The sequence below is a fragment of the Mytilus edulis genome, chromosome 7 (genome assembly GCF_963676685.1).
Source record: "Mytilus edulis chromosome 7, xbMytEdul2.2, whole genome shotgun sequence".
Taxonomy (NCBI): domain Eukaryota; kingdom Metazoa; phylum Mollusca; class Bivalvia; order Mytilida; family Mytilidae; genus Mytilus; species Mytilus edulis.
Genome location: NC_092350.1, coordinates 66,899,664 through 66,918,483, shown reverse-complemented (window position 1 = coordinate 66,918,483; position 18,820 = coordinate 66,899,664). Strand labels below are relative to the sequence as shown.

General features: G+C 32.5%; 1 protein-coding gene across 1 annotated transcript; it reads right to left on the bottom strand.

Moving 5' to 3' along the window:
- Positions 1-15,115: 15,115 nt before the first annotated feature.
- Positions 15,116-15,526, bottom strand: LOC139483352 (uncharacterized). Its single transcript, XM_071267377.1, has one exon. It carries the CDS (start codon positions 15,524-15,526, stop codon positions 15,116-15,118), a length of 411 nt encoding a protein of 136 aa, XP_071123478.1.
- Between the last annotated feature and the right edge of the window lie 3,294 nt (positions 15,527-18,820).

Below are 18,820 nucleotides of genomic sequence, written 5' to 3'. Positions count from 1 at the left end.
TACATTTCTCTCGCATAAATCTGATACATTGTTACAAACACGAGCGAATCGTACAAGTTGAGATATATAAACACCATAAGATGTTGACAAGGGAACGTCACAATCTAAAAATGAATAATCAACGATAGGAAATGAAAAATCATCTCTTTTATCATAAAGGAGAAGGTTCGATAAGGCCATACAGTGGCCCCCTTGTTTAGCTTAAATCTAAAATAAGAATTTATTGACCAATATTACAATGAATCATAGCTAATACAGTGACTAGATAGAAAATAAGTCTATTTTTTGACAATATACGTTCCTGCGTTTTATTAATGACGTCACAAATAGTACTTGTTTTGATTTTCCACGAAAAATCAGTGATAATGGCTAAATTTCTATTGATTATTGGACAGGAAACATAGAGCGCATACGTCGACAAAAAAGATCTTCGAAAATAACGTTTGTTATGACATTTTACATGTCCACCTTGAATATTTATTTTGTCGGCGCCTGCGCTCTATGTTTTCTGGTTCTCTATTTTGCTGAAATCTGGCTGAATTTGTCAAATTTAGCCAAAATCCCTTATTTTGACAAAATTGGGATGTAAGATTAGAATGAACGCTTTAAAAAAAGAATTGACAGAAATAGTCCCATATTACTTTCTCACATGTCTTTAAGTCAGCTTAAAACATATTTTATCTCATAAAATTGAACTTAATAATAGGGGCCATATTTGGCCCCTATCGAATTTACTCCTCTTTGTATTAAGCTTCTCGTTAATGATATAGATATCAAGATTTTTAGAATTAGCTTTATTCAAAGTAAGTTCAACAGGATAAATTTCTTAAGTATACATACTGAAGTCTTCATTATAGAGAGCCAATACATTATCAAAAAATCTAAAAGTATTGTTCAATTTTTGTATCAGATGTTGTTTCGATGGGTATTTCCTGATTTTAGTCATCAATTGTAACTCGTAACAATACAAAAAATAGGTCCGCAATAAGTGGTGCACAGTTAGTCCTCATTGGAATTCCGATAACTTGACGATATACGGAATCTCCATAGCGAAGTTATCTAGTAGAAATTCAAAGGCAGAATGATATATTATCAAAGCATGTCCAATTTACACAGTTTTTATGTTTGTTGCTAATAAAAAATGACCTAAAAGAGTTTGAACATAAGTATTCGCATTCTGACTTTTTAAATGCCTATTTAATCAAACGTGTGAATTTATTTTTTAAGAATATGAGGAAAAGTGATATAAAGGGTAGAAAAATCAAAACTTTGAACAAATTTAAAATCCAACTCCAAAAGCAATTAATTTCGATATTTACAAAGGCCTTATTTTTAACAATTTATTATCAGGTTTCTGATTGTACCCAGTATTCTAGTCGAATAGACAATTTATTAGTTGAACAATGGCTTGAAGACGAAATAAATCTGTATTTGTAAGGTGTTTTCTGTAGCTTCGGAAGCCAGTGCATAGTTGGGTTTTTCATTGTATTTGGTTCTGGTTGTAAAGAAGTAGCTAAAAATTAAGTTGGGTTTATGTTTGATACAGTTGTCGTTTTCTGAAAATTGAGTGAGCTCGAATGCTGTTGAATTCGTGATTTCCTTTTGCAGAACCTCAATGTAAAACTACGTCAAACAATAATAATAGTATTATCAGGTTTATGAACCGGAACAAAAACAAATTCCTTGGCTAGTTCTTTAAGTTTTTTGTTTGATTCGAGAAATAGTGTTTTTATGGTTGTTGTTAAGTACAGTATAAACATTGTAGTATTTTGAATCTGTATTATATATTGAGTTGCTTGTGTTACAAATGTATGATCTCGTCGTTTGCAAATACAACATGAAGAGTTTGGGGTTTTTTTTTTTTTGCTTGGGGTTGGTAAACTACATCATTAGAGAGAGTATTCAAAGATGTCTCGTGAGATCAGTTATATTTGTTGCGACATTTGAATGAATCTTATGTAAACGAAACGCGCGTCTGGCGTACTCAATTATAATCCTGATACCTTTGATAACTATTGCTGCATGAAATATCAGTTTTTTAAGCTTGATCATATATTTTTGAATAATATCTGAAATATCGGAAATTAAAACGGAGAAATTGAGAAAAAGATTTGACAAAACAGTCTTAGAGTTTACATGTACAGATACTTGAAGTTTACAAATGTACAGCTATACAAAAGCGTTATTCATAACTCATAACAGAACTAGTCTGGAGTGAGTTTATGGCAACAGGTGGATAACGCCAAACAAGATGTATCAAATAAGTAAGAATACACACGTTTTTGTGGTAAACGTTATTATCCTCAGTCGTAATCAAAAACAGGCAGTAAGCAAACTGCTACTGACCAGACATGAAGTCAATTAATTAAATCGAGTATAGTGTTGGTGAAATGTGTGACGAAAAAAGCAAACAGGAAGTATATACATATTATGTATCTGATTAATCTTAAAAGCATGTACACGTTACAACTCATCCCCGGTAAGTTTCTGACACATATGAATTAATTCCGTAGAGTACTTTCAAAGGAAATTTAACTCTATGACAAACGAGACGATTTTAATTTTGAAATCATAAATTTCCCCCATCTTAGTAGCAATATACCAACTTCACCTGCATATGGGATATATATTTCCCAACTTATTCGATATTCAAGAGCTTGCAGCTCCTACTCAGACTTTGTAATACGTCATCAGTGTCTGAGTAGAAAGTTGATGAAACAGGGGTATGTCAAAGAACGTCTCGTTCTTTTTCTAAAAAAGTTCATCGGAAGGTACCAAGACCTTGTTGATAAATATTCCGTATCAACTTCTCAAATAATACACGATGGTCTTGATGTATAGATTCTTCGTACTGATGTTGTTTATCATCTTAACAACGTGTTTTATAGTTCTTTCATTTGTCTTTGTTCTATTATTAATATTACTTTTACTGTTGAATGGTTTCATGTGATTTCCGTTTCACGTGGCTCGGTACTTATACATCTCGTCAATGTGTTTGTATCGACTTTCATTTTTTTGTGGTTTGTTTTGTATTTGCGACTTTTTGTATTTCTTTTGTTCTTATAACGTGACTCTGTACTTTAAAAGATCCCGTCAGTATGATATTGTTCTTTTTATATGTCATTATGATATATTTCTATTATGAATTACAATATACGTTGAACCACAAACGTCAAAATCATTCAATCGCGTAGTGGAATTAACTATTTTTGGATTCTTATAAATTCTATATATAACTTTTGGACTAGTTTAAATCTCGGTCTATTTCTTAAATTTATTCTTGCATACTTTTGATTTTTTAACCCTGTATGCTAACATTCCCATGAAAATTTTAAAATTGTTTGTACGTACATTGAACGACAAATTTATGTGACATATAAAATTTTCTGACGTCAGACACTCAAATCAATAAATGTGTTCGTAGATAGTAGATGTTTTTGTGTTCTGTTAAATTGTTCCTTTTAAAATTGTTAAACGATGATGACTGATGTATCCATATTTTGACTATTATATGTATTGTGTCTGTTTATTTAACGCATCAATGTAAAAATATCGGAAATTGATGAGACTGTCATTTAAGTGAGAGTGTTAGCGCTATAGAACCAGGTTTAATCCACCATTTTCTACATTTGAAAATGCCTGTACCAAGTCAGGAATATGACAGTTTTTGTCCATTCGTTTTTGATGCGTTTTGTTATTTGATTTTGCCATGTGATTATGGACTTTCCCAATTGATCTTCCTCTAAGTTCAGTATTTTTGTGATTTTACTTTTTAATCCAAAAGAAAATCACAAATAACGGCGAACGGCATATTGCAGTTACGACATAAGGAACATATTCGATTAAACATCTTGAATAGCTCTTTTATAAATTGTGAATCAACATAACATAACTGTACACAAGTTCATCATCTATGACTGAATATAAAAACTTCAAATTCTCATTCAGGGTAGATAAGAAAAACAAAATAGAAAATTCCTAACTTTTATAAATTGTAATTTGTGGAAATGCTTAGATGTGTGGTGGCAGGTTAAGGCCATTTCATGTTTTCGCCTTTCATATTCTATTGGGCGAAAATGCGAAAACGCGAAATTTCAAAGTCGAAAACACGAAGTTAAAAAACGCGAAAGCGCGAAGTCGAAAACGCGATAAGGCAAAATATTTGTTCTTTCCGATTTCGCGTTATCGACTTTGCGTTTTCGCGTTTTCGACTTCGCCTTTTCGCGTTATCGCGTTTTCCATGATTTCACCCTACAGAATATGAAAGGCAAAAACGCGAAATAGCGTGAACCGGCCACCATACAGATGTCAATTATTTATAACAAATGAACAACAATGGGAGAAAACATCAACGGCTCGGCTAAAAAAGTGATATTTAGTTTAAACAATATTTTATTCAAAAAGTGCATGAAATATAATTATACAATATAAATACAAGGATTCGGAAACAAGACAAACTTATAAAATGACAAAATTAGGAACATAGTATAAGAAAATCGTATAATCTAATTTTCAATTCACATTTAATATGTTTATTCTGTGGTTTGCCCGTTACTCAGAAGTCAGTTTGATCGAAAAATGTGATCAACTCATTTTTTTATAATAATGATTCATGTATTTGAGAAATATGTAAATGTTTCGAAAATAAGGTAACATGAAATCCAAGTTTCAACATCTAAATCGACATCGACATAAAGATAATTGTTATGGACCAAATCTCCCTGTTTCTAAAATAAATCTTTGTACAACTTTAAACATATTTTCCTCATCACTGATGAGTTCACTGCCTGATACAAATGTTTGTACATTATATGTTGGTAGTGTAGAAATGGTCTGAGTCCTGATGGGTCTATCGTTATGACATTCAAGAAGATAGTGTTTGCTGCTCTCAACTTGCCCACATTTACAGAGGCTGGAAAGAACAATATTCCTTCTGGAAAAGGTGTTCATTTCAGTCACTGCAGTTCAACCGAAGTCTGGCGTGAAGTATTTGGCCTTTTCTTCAACCAGTATTATAATATGTCAGGACTTTCTTAGTATCTCGATTTACATAATTTTTAATTGTAAATTTTGATGGATTACATCTAACATCTTGTGGAAGCCTGTTCCATTCATGAATAACAGATGGTAGGAAAGAATTTTGATAAAAGCTAGTTCTACAGTTCATATTTTGAACATTAAATGCCGTTCTAGTATTATAGTTGTAGACTTGATAAAGTTGTTAAGGTACGAGACTACAAAAGTAATTAACAGCTTTGGTCATGAAACATTTCGTGAAATTTAATAACTTTATGTCTAGATCTTCTCTCACTCAGAGATACCCAACCAGTATCATTATTAAGATTAGATTTAGAGTAAAGCTTAGTGGCACCTGTGACTATACGAGCCGCTTCTATACACATGGAAAAAAGTATTGCAACACCTTGATTTTTTTAAATTTGAAAAATCAGCCTCTTTTTTTGGGTGGAATATAATAAAATATTTGTATAATATTATTGAAACATAGTTTATGATAACATTGGCATTGAAACGAACAAAAAATGTTTGAAAAAAAATGATTTATATAACCACAATTTTAATAACAAAATGAAGTGATTTTTGTACAAAAAAATGCATTTTACAACTTTTACTGTAGTCGAACCTTACAATGTCAGACATTTCAAAATTAATCTTCAGATGACTGTTCACATCATGGTTGATCGTTATACGCCAAAGAATTAGTACTTTGTGCGCAGCCTCCATTCTATCGGATATCCCCATCTAAACGTCTTCTGATTCCTGCCAAAAATCGACTAATTTGTTGCTAAGGTAGCAGCAACCATTTCTGATGTGTTTGAACTGGGGTGTCCTTTCGCGCACGTTCCGCCCAATAGTGTTCCATATATGCTCGAGATGGTTCAAATCCGGGCTACGATCCGTCCAAGGAAGATGAACCGAGTTCCATTGGAACAATGGATCTTCCTCCACGTTTCTTATTTTCAACTTTAGCGAGCTCTGCACTACATTGAATACGGAAAACTGTGTGTCTGTTTGTAAGCAAAGGTCTCTGAAATGGTCTTATCGCACGATAACCAGTAGCGATGAGTCGATCACGAATAGTTCTTGTTAAAAAGCTCCTGTATGCCCACTACTCTCTTTTTAGGATTGTATTGTATGCAATGGGTTTCCTTCTGACCAACCTTCATTATGCTTGATTTTTCCTAGCAAATGGTATAGGGGGTCTTCTTTATCTGGGAAGGTCTTGAACATCGTTTAGTGCCTTATTTTTAACTCAAAACGACTTATAGTGGAATGGTGATGACCAACAATACGTGCAGTTGTTACAGCGACATCCCTGCTTCTCTCATGCTGATAATATGCCATCTTGCTGCAGTTTAGAGTTGTCGAAGACCCATTACAAGGTGTCAATCACATAAATTTAAAAACTTGGTTATTTAAAGTGTTGAAAACAATGAGGATGAAAACATCTGTTTTGCTGTTTACGGGTACAGTAGCTGCATGTGCAGATAAAAACTTATCGATTCGATATTTATTGATTAAGCTCAGGTGTTACTTAAATAATGTTTAAGTTGTTCTATTTTACCAAATTATATCACAAAAAAATAAAAAGTGTTTTTTTATTTCAATTTCAATTTGGTGTTGCAATACTTTTTTCCATGTGTATATTTGAATGCTCTCTAGTTTGCCCTTTAAATAAATTGGTATTTTATCCCACACAGTATCCCCATATTCAAGAATAGGCCTGATAAAACTGATATATATAACTTGTAGAGTATTACGAGATAGCTTAAACTTTAAACTCCTCATAAGATTTAAGCGAGGCGTAGCTTTATCAATAATATAGTTTACATGACTTTCCCAACAACCGTTTTCTTGAAAAATTAACCCTAAATGTTTATGTTCTTCAACCTCTTGTATCAGTGTATCATTCATATAAATTGATGGATTATGGGGTTTTGTTCTTTTTCTAAATATGGTCATGGTTTCAGTTTTTCTTGGATTAAAATTACCGAGCCATTGTTGAGACCATAGGTGAATTTTTCTATATCAGAGTTCATTATTTCATCTGTAGTATACTCGTCCTCAACAACTATATATAATGATGTATCGTCAGCACAAAGTCTGATGTTGCATGATATGTCATATACAATATCGTTTATGAATAATAAAAATAATACAGGGCCTCAAATTGAGCCCTGAGGGACACCTGCTTTAATGCTATACACATCAGAGGTCTGTCCTCCTATTACAACTCTTTGTCTTCTTTCAGATGAATAATATTTAAACCATTTTAGTAAGTCCCCTCTTATTCAATATTTTTCTAGTTTATGAAGGAGGCCTTCATGCCGGACCCGGTCAAACGCATTACTGATATCACAAAACACAACTCTTATTTCCTTTCCAAAATCAAGGGCTTTAGCAATATCGTTTGTAATATAAATAAGTTGATTAACAGTGCTATCTCCAGGCATAAAACCTGATTGCAAGTTTGTAATTATTTTATAACGAGAAAAAAAATTAAATGAATATTTAAAAACACATTTTCCCATCGTTTTACTAATAATAGATAACATAAGAGATAGTTTCATAAAATCTCTAGAGAACCACTCTTGAAAACTGGTATTACATTTGCTATTTTCCATTCATACGGATAAATGCATAATTGAAGTGACTTTTTGCACAACAGAACCAGGGGATATATTACTTCTAAAGCCGCATATTTAAGAATTCTTGGACTAATGCTATCGTGGCCTGTTGCCTTAGACACATCTAACAAGAGAAGTTGGTCATTTACTTCCTCTTCCGTTATAATTATATTATCTAATGTATGTATGATTTCATCTAAATTTAGTTCTGGGATATTTACAGATGATTCATCAACACTCAATTGATCACAAAAATAATGCATTTGCTTTATCCTTATTATCGTCTAGATAGATATCATTTAATAAAATAGGGAGTAGTCTGATGATTTGGAAGGAAATGCAACCAGGTTGCGCAATTTTTTCCACCAATTCTAAATGGAATCTACGTTTGAACGTTTTTTCAAAATAATGGGTTTTTGATAGTTATTCAAGTTTACGCATTCATTCCTAATTTTCTTAAAGTTTGCCCAAGACTCACCAGTATTGTATTTTTTTTTGCTTTTTTGTGCGAACGTTTCCGTTTACGAATTTGTCTCCTTATAAGTGACGTCATCCAGAGAAGATCTTTCGTGCGAACAACAATTAATTTACTGGGTATATGCTTGTAAGCAACATCTGGAACTTTTTTGTGTAACAATGGAGACTGCATTATTTACATTTGTATCAGATATGTGTCCCAGTCAACTTGTCTTAACTCCTCGCAGTAGCGATCGTAGTTCCCATTTTCAAAATCCCAAACCTTACGTCTAAATTGGTTGTATTTCGGTTTATGCAAATTAAGTATTCCACTTACTGGACAATGGAACCTAGTATTTGCTTCTAAAATATTTTCACTCACTTCGTGATACGCAAGAATATGGATATCATTAACTATAAGTGGGTCGAGGAGTAATGAGGAATTTTCACAATAAAATGTTGGCTCGGTAATTGCTTGGTGCATACCATTATCTAATTATATGATTTTTAAAAATTATTACGGTTTGCCAGTAGTAAGTTTTCGTTGAAGTCACCCATGACCACACTATTTTTTTATACCGCTGTTTACTGCGTTTTCGATTGACTGATCTATATGGAAATTTTGCAGTTTTTGGTTATTATCTTGAATATTATTATAGATAGAGATAAACTGCAAGCAGCAATAATGTTCAGCAAAGTAAGAATTACAAATAAGTCAAATCACCAAAATGGTCAGTTGACCCCTTCAGGAGTTGTTGCCCTTTATAGTCAATTTTACCAATTTTTCTTAAATTTTTGTAATCTTTTAAAAAATCTTCTCCTCTGAAACTATTAAGACAAAATGTAACCAAACTTGTCCACAATCATCATAAGAGTATCTAGTTTTAAAAATGTGTCCGATGACCCTGCCCGCGACCCAAGATGACAGACATGGCTAAAAATAGTACATAGGGCAAAATGCAGTTTTTAGTTTGTACATTGTATCTCTGAAACTAAAGCATTTGGAGCAAATCTGACTGGTGGCAAAATGTTTATCAGATTTAGATATATCTGCCCTGAAATTTTCAGACAAATCTGACAACCAGTTGTTGGGTTGCTGCTCCTGAGTTAGTAATTTTATGGAAATTTTGCAGTTTTTTGCTATTATCTTAGATATTATTATAGTATCTTATGATATCTTATACTATAAATTATGATTTTAACCTTATTTTAAATAAAATTGAGAATGGAAATGGGGAATGTGTCAAAGAGACAACAACCCGACCATAGAAAAAACAACAGAAGAAGGTCACCAACAGGTCTTCAATGTAGCGAGAAATTCCTGCACCCGGAGGCGTCCTTAAACTGGCCCCTAAACAAATATATACTGGTTCCGTTCAGTGATGAGGAACGCAATACTAATTTTCAAATTGTACTAAAGAAACTAAAATTAAAATAATACAAGACTAACAAAGGCCAGAGGCGCCTGACTTGGGACAGGCGCAAAAATGCGGCGGGGTTAAACATGTTTATGAGATCTCAACCCTCCCCGTATACCTCTAGCCAATGTAGAAAAGTAAACGCATAACAATACGCACATTTCAAATTCGGTTCAAGAGAAGTCCGAGTCTGATGTCAGAAGATGTAACCAAAGAAAATAAACAAAATGACAATAATAGATAAATAACAACAGACTACTAGAAGTTAACTGACATGCCAGCTCCAGACTTCAATTACACTGATTGAAAGATTATGATTTTATCATATTCATGAATATCAGGCACAATCCGTCCCGTTAGGGGTTTAGTATCATACCATCATACCATATATGAGAAGAACCTAACCCGTGTCATGCCAACAACTGGTTTTTGAATAAATGTGTTTAGTTCCGATGCAAAGACCCTATAAGTGAATCAATATTAACGCCAAAATAAGCAATCTTTAATGACCTGACAACAGTATTGTAACTATATCCCTTCTTAATAAGTCTATTTAAAGGTTTTGTTAGTTTCTGATGTGAATACTGACATTTTTGTGCTTTATAAAGAATATTTCAATAAAAAATTGGATGTGAAATACCTGAACGTATAAGAAGTCTGCATATTGAGCTATATTTACGAATTATGTCCTTATACCAATGATAAAATTTAGTAAATGTTTTGTCTAGTTTGTGATATCGAAAACCCTGGTGTAATAATTTTTCAGTAATACATAAATTTCTCTCGTTAAAATCTAAAACATTGTTACATACATGAGCGAATCGTACAAGTTGAGATATATAAACACCGTAAGATGGTGACAAGGGAACGTCACCATCTAAAAATGGATAATTAACGATAGGAAATGAAAAATCATCTCTTTTATCATAAATGTTAGTATTAAGCTTTCCGTTAGCGATATAAATATCAATATCGAGGAAAGGACAGTGGTCATTGTTAGTATTAGCTTTATTTAAATTAAGTTCAACAGGATAAATTTCTTTAGTATACATAATGAAGTCGTCATTATAGAGAGTCAAAATATCATCCATATATTTAAAAGTATTATTAAATTTGTTTATCAGATGTTGTTTCGATGGGTTTTTGTTGATTTTTGTCATAAATTGTAACTCATAGCAATACAAAAACAGGTCCGCAATGAGTGGTGCACAGTTAGTCCCCATTGGAATTCCGGTAACCTGGCGATATACGGAATCTCCAATGCAAACAAAATTGTTATCTAGTAAAAATTCAAGGGCATATATAGTATCAAAGCATGTCCAATTGACATAGTTTTGTTGTTTATTGCTACTAAAAAATGATCTAAATGAGTTTGGACATATATATTCACATTCTGACTTTTTAAATGCCCATTTCATTAGGTGTGTGCATTTTTTCTTAATGAGAATGTGAGGCAATGTGGTATACAGGTGATTCAAAATCACCTATATAAGCATGCAAATTATCAAGTACTTCCAACGAGTTCTTGACACTCCGAAAGTAATTCATTTCACTATTTTCGAAGGTGTTATTTGAAAAATTTATTATCAGGTTTTTGATTGTACCAAGTGTACTGGCAAGAAGAATAGACAATTTAGTAGTGGAACAATGGCCTGAAGACGAAATAAATCTATATTTGTAAGGTGTTTTGTTTAGCTTCGGAAGCAAATACATAGTTTGGACTTTCATTGTATTTGGTTCTGCTTTTAAAGCGGTAGCTAAAAGTTTATGTTTGTTACATATGTCGTTTTCTGAAAATGGAGTCAGTTGGAATGATTTCCAAAGCATCAGTAGACAAGGTGAGAGACACAGGCTCTTTAGAGCCTCTATTTTATAATTAAATGCCAAAAACTTTAATGTAAGCTATAAGTATGCAGAAAAAGGCAATTAACAGTTTCCTTGACTGTGATTTCAATTTCAAATGTGTTTCTATTGTGTCGTAGTTCTTCTCTTATATTTTATGTGTCTCCCTCAGTTTTAGTTTGTAACCCGGATTTGTTGAATTTGTTTTCAATCGATTTTTGAATTTCGAACAGCGGTATACTACTGTTGCCTTTCTTTAGTAATGCGTATAAATATAAATAATAAAAGTGGTATAATGAAAGACATATAAGGCCAAAATTTATCAGAGTATATCATAGGTAGTGTTATACATATTTGAAATAGTAACATCTTATTTTAAAAAAAATGCTCAATCGCGGGCATTTTATTCCTTGATGTTAAAAACAAATAGAGTCCGTTTAAGGGAACAATTAAAACATAAAATTAAATAAATTGGCATGTCCGGTACAGCACAAAGACCTAAGCCCGAATCTAAACTTAAAAGGACGTGAGCTCAGTTATTTACATGTGGCAGATTCAGTTTCACTGATGAAAATATTAGATATAATGTTGGTTCAGTTGTCATTAGTATTCAATTTGATTTACTATGTAAACAAACTCATCATAGATACCATGATTGAAATTGTATATGAACACCAGGCGCGCGTTTCGTCTATAAAAGACTCATCAGTGACGCTCGTATCAAAAAATGTTAAAAGGCCTAATAAAGTACGAAGTAGAAGAGTATTGGGGACCAAAAACTCTTGAAAGGTTTTGTTTCCCAAATACAGCTAAGGTTATCTTTTTCTGACGTAGAAAAGCCTTAGTATTTCAGGAAGTCTGCTAATGCGTTGTTTTAAAAAAGATGAATATTGTCAATTTTACAGAGGCAGAATATGCATTTGCAACTTGGAAAAACTATTATGCTATTAAATATTGAAGAAGATTACAAGGCTGATGGTTGGTTAGATTGCATAACTACCTTCACGACCTTTTGTGATTTAAGTACTGCACATTTACTGGACAAAAACGTAAATGTATTGATCCAAGCAATAAAGAGCCATATTAACGGTATACATAAAGCAACAGAAGTACCAGAACAGAATGTCCAATCAGATCCGGAGGTAAATATATTTGACAAAGTTCTATAACTTAAAACATGTCCATTGATTGTACCTCAATTCTATTTTTCTACAAAAATCAAATAGTTACATCGTACTTAAAAGTAAAACAAATCAACATAACATCACGTAATATTTTGATATCATGACGTTAGGCTTGCTGTATTGGTGAGAGTCGCCGCCGAAGTCCAATACAGCAGACCGAAGACCAATAACAAGACCAATACAGAAATAATAATGTAATAATATCTTTTTTTAAATAAACAACAATGTTACCATTTTTTTTCAATTGTATTTCACAAGAGATTAGCATTTTTACCTTGAAGTGGAACTATTCAAATAGGATGTCCCATTTATAAGCTGCAAAATCAAATGATCTTGTGTTGTTTCAATGTGTCTTCTACATTTTCTCATCTGATGAATTAGTCTACCTCTTCCAGTCACTATAAAGTGTTACAATTTTATGTAGATGCAACACATACATTGTAATTGGAAGGGTACTGTCATTGCATGTGTAATGCAGAAACAAATTGACTATTTAAAAAATAATAATTTAAGAGTTGAATATGATTGAAAATGAACAACTATTCATAAGCCAACCAACTGACACTCTTGTACTATGCACATGACTGGTTCAGGTTGAAAGATGAATGTCAGTTTACAAAACAGAAGAAGCAAAAGGAAACAGAAAATCGATTTTTACCTGAGATTGACAAGAAATTATCTTTGTGATAATCTACTTTACAAAATGCTTTTTCAATTATTGTGACCGTCTTTGGCCTGAAATATATGCCACACTGAACGTTTCGGCATGTTTTTGGCGAGTAAAAAATAAACCTGTTTCTTCCAAATGACTGTTTGCTTTAAATTTGTGTTTCTAATGACTTTCGATCTAAAACTTAGATACCTTTCGAAATCTTGCATTGGCCAATTCAGAACTCGGCCAATAAAGCAAAAAACAATATTTCCCGAGTTATTCTGTATAAGCTTGGTTAACACTTCTACATTGCATAGGCATTTTCATAATATAAAGTCCGATAACAGGGTAGCTAATTAATAAGATCTGATAGTATTACTGGTGGAGCTATTTGAATTAAGAATTTGGCTAGAAAAACAAGGTGTAGTGAGTATATGAAGGAAAGAGTTATACATGAAATAATTCATGTTAACCATATACCGCCTTGCTGACTGTATATGTATATTTCGTCTACTGAAAATCTACACTCTTCGTCTTTTAAAAAACAATATAGCCCTATTACCGTCGGTTTACGGATCTATTATTATATGATATTGTGTTCTTAAAAATGTCTGCTGGTGTCGTTTTTGACACTTTTTGCGGGACATGAATTGCCTAAGAGTAAAACAAAATTACCGTTTTTGTTGCTTCTGACTTCCGTCAAAAGTAAGACCAACCTTGGAAATATGTAAAATACAATCCGACCATCCTCTATTAGCAAACGTCTTGCTGGAAAAATATCAAAAACGCTTCAGGTTTTGTCCATTATCAGGAACGCTCAAAACATAATATTTAAAAGAAAAGGACGAACGAGAAGCTAACCAGTTGCAGGATTATGATAATATGGCAAAACAAACGGTCCTGATATAATTTCTAAATCAACGTAAGGCTTTTAAATGATGAAAAAGAAACAATATGTCTGTATACATGTATTACAAAAGAACATATAGTCGTGATGACTCGTGATTTTAAAATGGTCGCTCTGAAAGTGGAGAATGTGACCCGTGTATTGACTATATTGTCTTAATTGCATGCATGCGCAGTTAAAAGAAAAATATATACCTTCTGACTTGAACATCTTCATTATGCATTAAAATAGGTGTTGAAATTTTCGTATTTTGCAGGTTCTAGCGACACAGAAACCCCATTGGCACAAATGTGTTAAATTTTCAGAGTTACCACTACAAACCAGTAAAAGTCTGAAATGGCCTATATCTGTACTCGATTTTTACTCGACCAGTCTGGATTGGTCTGAAAATTACTGGATAATACTTGATTGTAGTCTGAACCATACTTAACAGTCTGAATTTGTATTTGATCAGTACTTAGCCATTTTATACGAGTCTGAACCATGCCCAACCTAGTTTGAACCATACCCGACCTAGTCTGAACCGTACTTGACCTAGTCTGAACCATACTCGACCAAGTCTTAACCAACCTAGACCTATTATTTGTATCTATCGACTGAATTTTATCAATTAAGAAATATGTTTAATAAAAATGAAATTTGAACAACAACTTGAAATTAAAAATGTATTCAATATAGTATTGAAATTAAAATTTCATAATAATCAATCATAATAATACTTCAACACAATATCAATAAACACTCACATAATAATATATATCAACTTTAAAATATAAATAAAACAATCTGATCCAATAATCTTACATATTAATTGTGACTAATATTTTCAATATTATTCAAAATTTTATGAATATTTCTGAAGTTTTTTTTATGGTAACTGGACAATTTTCACCATTAACTTAAGCCTAGTATAGATTTATGGTGTCAGTTGAGTTAAGTTTATAATGCAGTGAATGTTTTGTTTTATTAATATATATATATAAAATAGTATATAAAACAACTTAATAAATTTAAAAAAATGACTCTAATTGTTTTGTTTTATTTAACTTAGATATAATATAATCATCTGCATACTGGCTTAGTAGATACTCAGAATCATTTATTTTCATACCATTTCTATCTGGGTTATTTTTAAGTGCAGCACTCATAAGTTCTAAAGATAATATAAAGAGATATGGAGATAGAGGATCACCTTGTCTAACACCCCTACCAATATTAAAAAATTGAGAGCAATGTTCATTATTTATAATACAGCTCTGAGATTTTGAATATAAGATCTTGGCCCATCTACAAAAAATAGGACCAAATCCTAGAAAAGACAAAGCCAAGTCTATAAATGACCACTCAAGAGTATCAAAAGCTTTCTCAAAGTCTAATAAAAGTAAAAGACCTGGTAGATTATCATCTTCTGCCTTTTCCATAATGTCAAAAATAATCCTGGTACATTCTCCAATATACCTTCCCTTTATGAAACATTGCTGTGTTTCACTAATTATATCCCCATGAAAAGGTTTTATTCTATTTGCTTATGCAGCTGATGCAATTTTGAATCAATATTTAATAAAGTGATAGGTCTCCAGTTTTTTAATTGAAATTATGATTGACCCTCTTCTGGAATGCATCTTAAAAGATTTTATAATAAACACATGGAGGTCCAGAGCTAAAGAATGCCTTATACCCCCACTCATGTGCCCACTGCTTTTCTTTTTCTTTAGTACAATGTGTATCTCTTAATATAATAATATCATATCTTTTCCTATATCTTGAAAAAAAATCTCTTCTCTTCACTCCACTGACAAACCCCTACAGTTAAGAGATCCTTTTTCAAACTAGTAATTTATCAAACAGTTCAATAGGTGTAATATGTAACTCTATTCAACAGTCAAATGTTTTAAGTATACTATGATGGTATATATGTCGTTCCTGATTTTTTTAACATACTGACAAATAAACAATATCATACATTTATAGACATCTGTAAAAATTATATGAAGTAAATAAGATCACAATGAGCTTGGTAGCAATTCAGGGTTTTCAAAATAATAATTCCCCACCCTATTGAATTCCTTCCCCTTTTACTCCCGCCCCCCCTTCCGGGTCATTATAAGTAGTAACCAAATTTGCAAGACCATGAATAAGTTGTTTAAATTCATAAAGTTATAGTTATGGTCCTGGTATGGTAAGAATTTTGAAAACAGATCGGCAGGTAAATCATTTTCTCCTCATAAACTGTAAAAAACTATATAGCCAAAATTAATTACACATTTATACAATTCCCCTGAATCCCTAATATTGTTGGTGTAACATAGTACAAAATTCACTTTATAATGAATGTGCAAATTTTACAAGCCCATTAAGCATTTGTTAAGGCCATGATTTAATAACTTTTAAACTAAATAGTGGATTTTAGACAAAGCAAATACATGTAAAATATGGACAATACACACATGTAAACAGAACTTACTACTACACGTCATGCATGAGTAACAAACAGTTAAATAAATCATAAGCATAACATGCAGCAAGCAAATAAACATATCAAGCAACATGCTATCACAAAAACAAGTCTTAAACTAAAGCAGCAAAAGCAGAATGCAACTCAGCATTTTGTCAACATGAAAACACAAGATAAATAATGCAATTAAGCACCAAAAGCAGTCAGCATGCTCAACTTTGATCTAAGCTGCCATTCAATGTAGGAATTGATTTTGAGAAAGTTCTAAATGTTTTTAGTTACTTAACTATATATTATGGTTTTGCAGCCCACTCCAAAATTGGAAGCATAATGCGCAAATTAATGGAGACCATACCTTGTTACCTAGAATAAGTTTTATCCGTAATCTGATTGTATCTACAAAAAAAATTAGATATTTTTCTGTTTATTATAGTATTGAACAAATCATATAAATATAATTCACACTTATTGTATGAATTCGGGATCTGAAATTTGAAAAAAAATAAATAAAAAGATGCATGTGTAGGACTTATGTGGAAGGGTAAACCATATTCTTATTGTTTTTACCTGTAAACAGCACTTATGTGACGAGACTAATGATTAAATAACAACATGTGTTTATCCACGGAGGCTTCCATTGTGTTGTGATTGTAGCAGAACAAGACTATAGAGAGATTCCGAGTATTCAAATGTTTACATTATGAATACACAAGACTCCGCCTACAGGAATGTGAAATGTACAACTATACCACACCCATTATTTACGTTAAGAAAAGTTAATACTGAGAGGAGAACTCACGATTAACACTAATAGTGTTACATAAAATTTTGCCTGGCGCAATACAAAACTGAGTAAAGAGAAAAAGTACATTTTAAATAAAAATATAAACAAACTAACAAAAAAGGTACCTAAGGTTAAAAAAAACTGAAAGAAAAAGTAGCATCATTTTTATTACAATGTTCCAATAAATTTTGTAAGCGATAATTATTCGATTTTCAAAACGATTTCTATACTAGACGCGTAATGTTTATGATCTTTTCTTTACAAGTTAGACGAAAGGTGGATCATTCAAGTATACAAGTCTGAATTTTCTTTTTTCCTCATTGGACATCTTGCTTCTCTCTGTTAGGAGTTCACCGCGACGAACTGACAGTGAGGGTGGGAGGTCCGGTACCACACTGTATCCGCACCCCCTAGGCAGTTTCGTGGCAGCACTAAGGATATCATCCCTATCTATCAAGTTTGATAGCCTAAGGATTATATGCGTTTATTTTCAAGACCATTCGGCAATCTATGTACTGCTGTAAATAGCATACTCATTACCTGCGGAGCAGTAAACCCAAGCCCCTTTTTATCATTATGCAACCATATTCGGACGATGTTTTCGGTGACCTTAGTGGATTCACCGACTTTCCCCTCAAGCCCACGGATAACCAAATTCCATTTTCTTCACCACACCTCCGATTTTAGACGTTCATTTGCCTCCTCGGCTATTAGTGACTACAAGTTGGGGATTTTAGAGTTATGGATATCATGCAGCTCACCATTGGCAAACTCGGTCTGGTTTTCAAGAACTTTATCCCTATCATCGATCTGTTCTTGTTTTTTTTTTTTTTTTTCCACTTCAGTATTGATATACACATGTAGCTTCTGGAAACATTTCCCAATGTCGGCAAAATCTTTGCACTCATAGTCAGCCATTGTTATTGTTTAAAACAGGTAGAGGCGGGAATCGCCGATTAAAGACTGGTTAGTTAAGAAGATAATTGAATGAAAGTCACCTCGTTTAGTGTAAAAAGGAAGTCCTATATGAATATTACGCTCTATGTATTACTCTGTTTAATTGAAATGTTAAATATTAGGCAGATACAAACAATTTACAAGGAGCAATTTTTCCGCACGTCTCACAACGGATCATGTTGCTGCTTTATTGTCTATTGGTTACTATGTGGTGTTGTTATAATTCTTCAATTAGTTGTTGCTATAATACTTCAATTAAAGTCTGTTCATCTGAAAAATTGGAAGTGAGCATGCGCATAGCTACGTTTACGTCAAAACGCCTGGGCGTACACTTGAATTTTGAAAATAAAACAAATAATCGACATAGAATTAGAAAAAAAAGGCCAAAAGCACACCAGCCTTGTGCTTCTTTTTTCAATGTATTGTAATTTTGAATAAAAAGGGACTAATTAATTTACTCAAATAGATCATTTAACATATTTGTTCGAATCTTTTGTAAAAGTCTGAATCTAGTATGAA